Below are 12,257 nucleotides of genomic sequence, written 5' to 3'. Positions count from 1 at the left end.
AATCCATCATTTATTTGTATTACTTTTGTTTGAGAGTCAATGATAATTAATAAATCAATGATAGATGATTGACTGATAATATAAAAAACATTTACACTCTTAATGTATACATATTAAATCTTATTAATAAAGATTTTGTACCGGATGTTTTTTAAGATATACTTTACCCAACCCAATAGATGCCTATTCATTAGATTTCTTGTACGTTAACGTCAAAATACTGTCTGAGACACCCCTTCCCTTTAAACTGTCACTTCTCAAGTTTCAAACTTTACCCAATATAATATTTCCTTCTTCTCTTTTCCCTTTGATGGGGTTCTTATAAATTCTGATATGAGCCAATTATGATCAAAACATACTTTTGGGTTCTGATTTCTCTTGTTTCTTTTCTAAATCTTTGAAACCTTGTCCACAATGAAGAACAATTCCAAAGACCCAGAACACCATTTTCATTCTTCATGGACCTTTTCAAAGTTAATGGCTTTCTTTTTTCTCCTATTGTCAATCTCATACCTTTTCTATTCTCTTAGATTTGTTAGCTTCTCATATAAGTGTGACCAAAACCAAAATACCCACATTTCAATCACTCATGTATCAGACACCACAACCACAACCACCACCTCTGAAGTAGTAAAACTAGAGAGAGGGACAGAAAAGGAACAAGCATTTGAAGAAACCAACATTTCTCACATAGTGTTTGGGATAGGAGCTTCAGCAAAGCTATGGAAGCAAAGAAAAGAGTACATAAAACTATGGTGGAGGCCAAATGAAATGAGGGGCATAGTGTGGCTTGAACAGAAGGTGGAAAATGAGTCTAATGATGAGAATCTATTACCCCCTTTGAAGATCTCAGAAGACACTTCAAGGTTCAAGTACAAGAACCCAAAGGGTCACAGATCAGCAATAAGAATTTCAAGGATAGTGTCAGAAACATTGAGGCTTGGGATGGAAAATGTGAGGTGGTTTGTGATGGGAGATGATGACACTGTTTTTGTGACTGAGAATTTGGTTAAGGTTTTGCAGAAATATGATCATAATCAGTTTTATTATATTGGAAGTTCTTCTGAGAGTCATCTGCAGAATATATATTTTTCTTATAATATGGCTTATGGTGGTGGTGGTTTTGCTATTAGTTATCCTTTGGCTTTGGCATTGGAGAAAATGCAGGATAGATGCATTCAAAGGTACCCTGGTTTGTATGGATCTGATGATAGGATTCAAGCTTGTATGTCTGAGCTTGGAGTTCCACTCACCAAGGAAAAAGGGTTTCATCAGGTTAGTGATCACTGATATATTTTTTTATTACTTTTTGATTATCATCCCTTGTTTTTTGGGTTCATGATAGATGTGGGAAAATGAGAACAAGGATAAAACAAAGATCCCTAAGTAATATGTCTCGTAATCTCCTAATTAAATTTAAAAAGATAATATTAAAATATTAATTTTTATTTTTAATTAATAGATATTTTGGTTAAAGGAAGACATAAAATATGATATAAGGTCAAGGCAATAAATATATTTCAAAAAATGACGCCTTTATGCTTAATTAAAAACACATTTACTTTAAAAGCAATAAAAAAAATAAGAACTCATTTTTCTGAAAATGGGTAGGTGGGATAAAGGGTGAAAAAACATAGAAAGCAAAAGAGAAAGAAGTTAATTGTGTTACATTACAGAAAGACTTAGTCAACTTGTTATTTTAGTTCATGATTCCTTGTGAACAAAGATCTGAGAGAGAAGTAATTCAGAAACAAATAAAAATATAATTTGTAATAACAATTTTATCCTTTTGATTATATAAATTACACTTTTATTATTAAAAACAAATGCAAAAACATCTGCCTTTTTATTAGTGGAAAAGATCTTTATTATTATTGTCATTTTTATTTCATTATTATTGATCTAAGACAATGTATAAGATACAATAGACAAAATGTATTGGGAAATTTATCTGAAGTGGTGGAAAATTTAATGCTTCCTTTAAAAAACTTTTGTTTATTTTATTTCATATTTATAATTTTTTATAACATTAAGATAATTATATACATTCAAATTTATCCATATTTATTTCATTAACTATTTTTCACACAATAATTTAATATTTACTTTTTGACATCTCTTCTAAAATTTCTCAATTTTTTAATGTATTATCCTCTTAGTACCTTTTTTCATACATATGTTTAAGGAATTGTGATGAAACTCATCTTTCCATTTTCACCTTCACCTCTTCCAAAAACATTTCTCTAGTCATTGGAATGAAGAACATATTTATTTTAGAAAATTAATTGTGGAAAATTAAATATTTTAAACATTGAATATTAATTGTGGAATAAATAATTTCACCTTCACCTCTTCCAAAAAATTAAATATTAATAATTGAATATTAATTGTGGAATAAATATTTTCACCTTCATCTCTTCCAAAATAATATAGTATTGGGCGCGGAATATGATTGGAACACCAATTTAGCAGATGTAATCTTCATGTGAATTAATTTAAGATCAGAATTTAGATAGAATGACTTTAAACTAGAGGATATTTCTGCACATTTTTAGCAACCCAGTTCTGCATATTGTGTCCTGCATATTGTGTCACTATTTATTTATTTATTTTTATTTTTTTTATATATGTATCGAATGAACTGTCATAGGATCCTCTTTATACGTGGTGAAATTTGATAGTTAGATGATCAATTTATTGGTAAAAATTTCAGCGGCCATAGATGCCAGTTGCAAAATATAAAAATATAGAGAAGACGCAACAAGCAAATGCTCAGAAATCAGAACATAGATAGTAGATAGTAACTATTAAATCAACTTTTTTACCTTTTAGATGCCCAAAAAATGCTATCATCATAAACTGAATAATAATTTAAGATAAAAATAAATGCACTCACAATATGAGATTTTTATATACTATTAATCCAGATAAAAGAATACAAATGAAAGATGAATAAATATATAATTACACTTACATTGACTATATAAATATTGAGGATGCATAAATATTATATTCTAAATTTAATTAATCATTGACTTGTTCTTTTTGAAATTTAGTACAAAAGGTCAAACTCTATAAGCCAACTCCACCTCAAAAAGGTCAAATTCTAAAAGTTGTTGCCTTGTTCGTTTAAACTTTGTCTTTTTTTCTTCTTCTCATTTTTAGCACACAAAATATGTAAGCAAGCCTCATTTTGTGGAGAATATTTTATGGTTCGCAGCATCGTCCATGCTAACGGGCTGTGAATGACGTGCCGTTGAATTGACCCATTCATCTTCCTAAGTCAGTAGACATAATTTGAAAATTAATACACTTGTGAGGTTCATTTGTCACATACTATAAAGTACATAGTAGCCCCACCACACCATTAATATCTTGAACCACAATCACCTGCATTGTTTATATTAGATAATATAAGAACCTTTTTCTGAGTTCCCACTTCACCCACATCATTCATAATATAAATTATTTGTGTCCCGAATAATGTCTTATTCTATCCTCAGTTAATTAGAACATTATTTTTTATTTCTAAAATTTTTATTTTATTCATATGACAATATGTGATTAGTGCAGACCGGTGAATAAGACATTGTTTGAGAGAGGTGATACATAGTCTGATTAAGTTGTGATACATAATTAAATACCAGTTATGTGACCAAATCCACAATGTGATTACTTTTGCATACGCAAGTTCTTGTTTCGTCTAGTTGATTAGTTCGTACACGTTTTCTACTTCACTCATTAATCATTAAAACAATGTAACACGCATTTATGGTTTTGATTATTTTTTTAATTGTCTAGTTGTTTAAATTTAATTTTTTATACTAATTTTACCATGGTTATCCGATATGAATTACATGGTTCAGTTAGATACTTGATTCATCATTTTAATCTTAACATATTATTCAAAGAGCATTTCTTTAATGCGATTTCAGAATGCGGTACATATGGTTTGCTAAATCACTAGGCAGATGGAGAATGTAGGTGAAATCATTAATAAAAAAAATTAAATATGAATTATTTGTGTATGAGTGTAATATTTATGCATTGTAAATAGGGGTGAGTAGGAGATAACACTAGCTCACTCAGTTTGACTCGATCATGATCGGGTCCAAATATGGTCGGGTCTTATTAGATCTAGCACCGAGTTTGTGTTAAAAAATTAGACCCATATAGTATTTATATTTATGGTTGGGTAGGGGACAAACATGTCTTGTTCCGACGAGTCCAATGATCACTCACTTATCAATTGTATATAGAGTAATAATATCTATTTGATCAATTATATCGATTCTCTATTTTTTCATCATATATATATGGTTAACAATATATACATTTAACGAGTTATGTATTTAATCGGGTTCGAGTTCAAAGGTTGTCCTAGTCAATATTTGGGGTCAGGTTAGCTGTGGATCTAGGACTAGGTCCGGGTTTAAAAAAGTGACCCTATCAACCTTAAGGTCGGGTAAGGGACAAACCTTAATTGTAAATATAAATATCTATACAACAATTAATATATCATCCACCATTCATTTTTTATTTATTAAGAGTCAAAAATAATAAAAGAATGAATGATGAATAATAACAGTGTATTGAAACTTTTTTATACTAGTACGTATGTTTTTACGTGCTTCTCTATAAACATGACATCCTTTAGAAAGAAAAGTGTAAACATGAGGACATGACATCCTTTAGAAAGAAAAGGTTTAGTTTTTCTTGTTCTAGGGATAGGGTTATGGGAGGCATTAGGAGGGGAGGGACTGAGAAGAGTAGGGAATGAGAAAAAAAAACATCCTATTGCAAGTTTAAATTTGTACATTCATATTGCATAATGCGGTCACAATAGTGTAGTAATAATGATGACTTTAACCGCGTCAAAATACAATTACAGTGTGACACTAAATCACATTGATGTGGCTACATCGGGACACAATGCAACCGCATCGGCCACATTTAGGCTGTATCAGTCTATAAACATGTTATTCTTATGTTTGTTGTAGCATATAATTATTTCAAATAGTTCTCTCATAAACTAACATTCCTTCCTTCTGTTTTCTATTGAATAGTTTGATGTACACGGCAGTCTCTTTGGACTCCTAGCAGCACACCCACTTACACCATTGGTATCCCTCCATCACCTTGACCTGGTTGAACCCATCTTTCCAAATATGACTCGAGTCCATGCCCTAAAACAACTCAAGGTGCCCATAAAACTAGATCCTGCAGGGATAATGCAACAATCCATTTGCTATGACAGTACTCACAAATGGACCATATCAGTGTCTTGGGGCTATGCAGTTCAAATATTCAGAGGCATTTTCTCAGCTCGAGAGATGGAAATGCCGGCCCGAACTTTTATTAATTGGTACAAGCGAGCTGATTATACTGCTTATCCTTTTAACACACGACCTGTGAGCAGGCATGTTTGTCAGAAACCATTTGTTTATCACATGTCTACTGCATTGTATGACAAGGGTAAGAATGAGACTATGAGCTTGTATGTTCGAACTCAAGAAAACCCTGCTTGTAATTGGAAAATGGCTGATCCAACTCAAATCAGAATGGTAGAGCTTCATAAGAAACCAGACCCTCATTTGTGGGATAAGGTACTTTCATACTTCTTTTATTTATTTAAGGTGCATGAGTAGAGTCTTAACCAAGCTAGTCTCTTAAGTGGGAAAACATTATATAACTTAATACCATATTGAGGTATGCTACCCAATATGGAACTTCTAACACTGATGCCCCTTTCAGGGCGACATTCTCGACAAATTTCACTTTATCAACACTAACCCAATGATAGTTTTTTTCTTTTCTTTTTAGCGGTTTCGCTCACCTATCTCTATCGGGGTTCAATTATATACCTTAATGCAACCTATAGGTAACTCTTTCTAGGATACAACTCTCAATGAGAGATACCGTTTATTAGGACTTAAAGATATGAGTAGAATTCGACCCAAAAGACCAGTAATGGAGAGGGAAGTGTATAAGAAACAAAGGGGGGAAATTCTATGATGTGACAAATTTACCCTTTAAATTCAATATAATGATATCTTGACCCTTAAATATAAAGGCAAGATCATTAACTTGTCTCACCATTATTGGAAAAGATTCTTTTCTCATAAATTAAGTACAATATTAAGTTTGCTATAATAACCAATAAGGAACTCAGAAACCCCTCTAATTGCTCTGAATGGAATGTTTGATATTGAATAATTCTTGCTTACTAACCGAGCAAGAGATATTTGTTTCCATATATCATTAAATGTGTGATCATTTTTTGTTTTCTACCGGAGTCTGCATTGTTGTTTAAAAATCATCTCACAAATCCTCCTAATACTAATAAGGAAAATAGTAAATGCATACAATAATTTGGAGTATGAAAAGCATTTGATACTTTTCTTATTTAGTAAGTAGCACGATGGAGTAGGTGGGTTTAAAATTATTCATCCTACTCTAACCACATTTTTTTAAGTTATAACTCATACATTCAATGGTAATACAGAAATTTATTGTTGTGGGAGCATACAATAATCTATCTTTGACATTTAGTTGAATGAAACTGAGTTGCTTACTGAAGCTGATTTGTTTTTGTTGATTTTATGCAGTCTCCAAGAAGAAATTGTTGCAGGGTCCAAAGAACAAAGAAAAAAGGAACAATGGTGATTGATGTTGGGGAATGCAGGGAAAATGAAGTTATTGAATTGTAATTATAGGAATGGCAAACATGTTTTTTGAGAATTTCTTGGTGGGTGTTGTAGGTACTTAGATATTGGTTTCTCCCTAAAACATGTTTTTTTGTTAATTTGGTAACTGAGTATATTTAGGATGGGGGGTTGGCAAATCCTAAGTTCAGGAAATGTCACAAACCTTCTAAAGTGTTTACTATACTTATTTAAAAAATGTCATTTTGAACACTCATAATGTCGCAAGCCATTTCAAGTGTTTACTATATTTATATGAAGAATGTACATAAAGTAGTACAATCATTTGGGACAGAAGGTATCCACAAACTCATCTAGTGGTCAAAGTTAGGAGAGCTAGCGTTACTATGGAAGAATGCCCTGGGTTCCACTAGAATTATTTTGCTAAGAGGTTATAATTGGTCTTTTTTCCTTACGTTTGTTAAAACTAACTGAGTGTTAGAGGACTCAGTTTAGAATTTTAATGTTTTTATAATTCCTAGTGTAAGAAATTTTGGGTCATACATGCAATGTTTAAATGTATTTAAAGTCATTATTTTAAGTAGCTAAATTACATTGATTTAATTTAAGTAAGATATATAGTTATAGATATAATTATTATGAAAATTATTATGTAAATACCAAATATCTTATTTCTATTTTTTATGATGGACAAAAATAAGAAAAAAGAAAATTGAAAAGACATCACCCTTAATGAAAGGAATGCATGCCTTATAAATAGGAGTTATGGTCCCCAATTGTAGATACAACAAAAATCAACTCTATTCTCTTCATCCTATTACAAGATGAACTAAAGACTAATGGTAGTCTACAATTGGAAGGTCAAAGAACCTACACGCTCCACTATGAGTATGCATTAACATACAAGGATGAATGATATGGAGTTGATGGATACAGGATGAAGGATATCGTAATGTTCATTCACCATATTCCTATGAATACATTAATGAATACATTAAGGCACACTTTCGCTCTAGTTTTATCTATATTCTTCTTGATGATTTGACGTGAAAGATCTTGACTATATATATATATATGATGATAATATTCATCATCTTTAGTACATATTATGTATCTTTAAGTATATAAATCCTCCATCATCAATAAAGTCTATCTACATTAAAGATATGTTTCCTACACCTAGATGTTAAATCCTAATAAGGAAGATTATGGCAAGTATCTCCATTTCCCAAGCATCCATGGTTGAGCCAAAAAGGAAGATTACTTTTTTATTGTTAAGGGTGAGCGTGGGCTAAGCAATGCTTGTCTCTTACTCGACTGACCTTAGACATGATTAAATAGGTATACTCCTTTTAAATAAAGTCTTTTGAATACTATTTATTAGTATGATATGTAATTTAACATATGAAATGATATATATATATATATATATATATATATATATAATTGTTAATCATGTATAAATGGTGAAATAAAGAATATAATCAATGATACTTTTGACTAAAAAGATGTCATTAATCTATACATAATTGACTAGAGGCACATACAAACATGATGAATGAGTAACCATGAGACATGTCCGGACCGGGTTATGCTTGTCCCCTACCTGACCCTAAATATTGACCGAGTCTAATTTTTAAACCTGAGCTCAGCCCAACACACGATGAGGCTTGACTCTTTCAGACGCGATCATGATCGGGCCAAGATGGATGATCAGGTAGTGTCAAGTACTACTCACCCCTAGTTTAGAAAATACATAAATGACTAGCCTCTTGTAAGCTTCACCTCCTCAACAACCCATAGAGATTAACTCTGGCTAAATCAGTCATATCTCCCATCCCTACTTACTAGTTACTACATCTAGATTAACTCGTTGCCTCAAGCTGTGTACACAAAATTGATGCTTATGTTCGAAACTTTATCTAGGGTTCCTCCTCAAAAAGGATTATTGATTATGTTAGCTTGGAAAAAATCACAAAAAGCAAATCCCCTAGTGGTCTTGGTGTCCAATGAGCTAGGCATAGCAACACCTATCGCTTAGGTAAACTCACTTGGAGTCTTCTTCATCATCACCACAAGCTCCAGGTGCAAGTCTTGCCCTCCCAATATATTCACTCTGGCACCATCTTAGATTGAAGGAAATGTCAAGGATCTTGTGTTTGGAATGTCATTCAAAAGGCAACCCTTTATCTCAAAAACGGCTACTGCATTCGCATAGGAAAAGGAGACATCCCCTTCTGGTACTCCCCATGGCTTTACGGAAACTACCCCTGCAACATGGTTAACTTTGTGGATATCCAGGACACTACTATCACCATTAAAGACATTTTGCTAAATAACTCTTGGGACCTCAATTGCTAAAGAACGATTCTTCCTGAAGAATTAAGGGCCACAATTATCAAGTTCAACATCCACCTTCACCCATATTGCTTTGTTTGGAGTGATCATCTTAATAGTCACTATACTGCAAAAGTTGGATATTCTTGGCTGCTCAAAGATAGGAATGTATTGGACAACAACGACTCCTTTAAGTGGATTTGAGATCTAAAAACTATTGAGAATATCAAATTCTTTATCTGGTAGATTACTCATAATGCTATTTCAACTAACTTTTTGAGAACTACTAGGAGCATTCATTTCTCTCCATGGTTGTAGCATATGTGGTGCTACCGAAGAGTTGACTTTGCACTGCCTCTGTGATTGCCCTACAGCTTTGCACTTGTGGAAGTCCATGGGCTTTAACTCGGCCACCTTCTACAACATTGGTGATCCTATCATCTGGATGAAAGAAAACTGTTTGCACTCGGAGAATATTTTCCTTGCTACTTTATGGTAGTCATGGTATAGCAGAAAGTGAGTTATTTCAGTAATGAATCCTTGGCCCCCACTATATCTTTCTTTCATCTTCAGCTTTTCTTGAAGGTTGATTTGTATGGTCTTTACCATGATTTGAATATCTGTTGGAACAGAGGGATTAGGAAATTAGTTTGTTGGTCCAATCTATGGACAATATCTCACTTGTCACAAAGACACCCCTCCTACTCAGATTTATTCCTCCCTAATTTGGGCTATTCGTGATCTTTCTCTTCAAAACTGGGACTTCAATCTCCATCACACCCCGAGGGAGGGCAATGCTTGCACATAATTCTTAGCTAAGTTAGGTGCATCCAATGCTCATGACATTTTAGTCTATGAATCTCCTCACCATGAGCTCTCAACCATGTTGCTTGCAGATGCTATGGAAGTTCCCTTTATAAGGCTTTAATGCCTTGTTTCATGTATTTTTTATGCTTTTTCCGACCAAAAAAAATCCTAATAATTTGTTTAAATGTTAATGAAATAGTCTAATTCATTTTTAATTAGAGCTATGTAATGAAGGTGTAGAGATTTATCTCCTACTAGAGAGACACATAATTTTTTTAATGGTCCATATTTAAGTATTTTGTAATAAAATAATATTAAAATTATCAATCTCATTTCCCGTCATATTTGTATTCAATACTAAAAATGATTTCAACCGCCTAAACTCGATGATTACATTTGGGCATTTCTTGGGCCTTATAGCGAAATACAAATAAGGACGGACCCATGCGGGGCTTTAGCAGTCCTAACCTTTTTGGGCTTCAGAAAGGGTAGTTGTGGTGTCAAGTAAGGTGTAAAATAGGATAACTAGAGCATAAGGTGTAGGACTGAGAATGTGTTGGTAAAAAATGTCTAATATTTATATTTCAACATTCATCTCTGGTGCTGCATTTTAGGTGAAATATGGTAACACCTTGAATATGGGACCAAAAGTCTTCCCTTGGCAAAAGTTCATTCCCGGTAATATATATCAACTGTTTTTGTCAGAATCAGAAATGTCAAACGGGTATCATGCTTACAAAAAATGAACATATTCAAACCTGAAAAGTGTGTTTCTTATATATTCAATTCCTATGATCTAAAATATTTGCAATCATATCTAACCAATTCCCCCGCAGTTAGTATCAGTGAAGATTCATGTAATCTTTTGTGTGGGAAATGGGAACATTGGTTGTCAGTTGTCCCACTAGATGCAGCATATGCCACTTTATTTGATTGATACATATATTTTTATCAATTTAACTAAGTAAGTTAGTGGTGAATTTGCATGGGAGAATTTTTTTTTACTACATGGTTAAAAACATACATATTATGTATATATTCAAATGTTTAAGATTACATATATTATTTGTGCATTCACATGATTAATAACATACATATTAACCTGTGTACCCACATGGTTAATAACATACATGTTATCCGTATATTCATATAATCAAACATATTCAAATACATAATGAGAATGATGTTATAAAATTTCCTATTAAAAATGTTACAAAGAAAACACCAACAAAACAAAATTGTCATAAACTCATCTATAATATATTCCAAATTATTATACTTGCAATGCCAACAACATTAAGAACCATATAACAAAACAATGAACTTTATATCCACTCTTTGTATGCCAAAATTCATATAATTGATAGGATAATTATACAACCTAATTAGTTTATCAAAACTCAACATGACTTTTAGTAAGAGAGATGCAAAATTGTGATACTAAAATATATAAAAACTCAAACAACTTCCAGGATAGTTGAATAAGTGATATTTTTTATTGTGTTAAATAACTAAATAAGTGATTTTTTTAATAGATTATGATGTAAATAAGTGATTTAGTTATATACATTTAGCAAAATTATACTTATCCTTTAAAGCTTGTTTTATATGAGATATGATTTTAAATTAATTTCAACCCATATGTTTGATTATGAACTATGAGTATGTATATATTAATATGTAATATCATGGAACTTTTTAGGAGGAAAAAAATTAAGGAGAAAGTAACATGTGCCATGTACCAAGTGATGATATAGAAAAAGTTTATTTTATTATATAGTTAATACTTAATAGATTATTAAAATATATATATATATTGTAAATTTTGATTATGTAGTATGGGTAGGTACATAGTAGTACCACGAAACCTTTTAGGAGGGGAAAAACAAAGAGGAAGTGACATGTGACAAGTGATGATGGAGAATGAGTTTATTTTATTATATAGTTAATAGATTATGAGGAGAGATCTTTTACACCCAAATTGAATTACATTATTTATACTCAATCTCATCTATTCATTTTTTCGAATCCAACGAACCACATAGGTAAAACTTAAAAATCATATAAGATTCGTAATTTTCTCTCTCATCACCTCTTCCTCATAATTAAAAATTTGATTATATATATAGATAGAGATTAGAGATATAGGTTTTCCCCCTATTTGACTTAAGCCACACATTAACAATTAGCACTGATTAAATTTTAATTAAGTTGTACAATTTCCATACATCTTATGTACGAGTGTGGGTGGTTACGGTTTAAACCGTGAAACTAGTGGAAACGAATCAAACCACAAAATGTGGTTTGCTTCGGTTTCGCGGTTCGGTTCAGTTACTTTTTTAAGGAACTATTTATGTCCGGTTTGGTTCATGGTTTTAGAAATTTAGAAATAATTATAATCGAATGTTAAAGTAATAGATACTAGGGAACAATGTTGTATTTTGTTTG

At 31.9% G+C, this 12,257-nt stretch overlaps 1 protein-coding gene across 1 annotated transcript; it reads left to right on the top strand.

The window, feature by feature from the left end:
* Window positions 242-6,985, top strand: LOC109356090. Its single transcript, XM_019599428.1, has 3 exons — window positions 242-1,275; window positions 5,067-5,606; window positions 6,609-6,985. The coding sequence occupies exons 1-3, from the start codon at window positions 415-417 to the stop codon at window positions 6,708-6,710; spliced, it is 1,503 nt and encodes a 500-aa protein (XP_019454973.1). The 5' UTR covers window positions 242-414; the 3' UTR covers window positions 6,711-6,985.

This window comes from Lupinus angustifolius, chromosome LG09 (genome assembly GCF_001865875.1).
Source record: "Lupinus angustifolius cultivar Tanjil chromosome LG09, LupAngTanjil_v1.0, whole genome shotgun sequence".
Lineage (NCBI taxonomy): Eukaryota > Viridiplantae > Streptophyta > Magnoliopsida > Fabales > Fabaceae > Lupinus > Lupinus angustifolius.
This window is presented reverse-complemented; position numbering and strand designations above follow the sequence as displayed.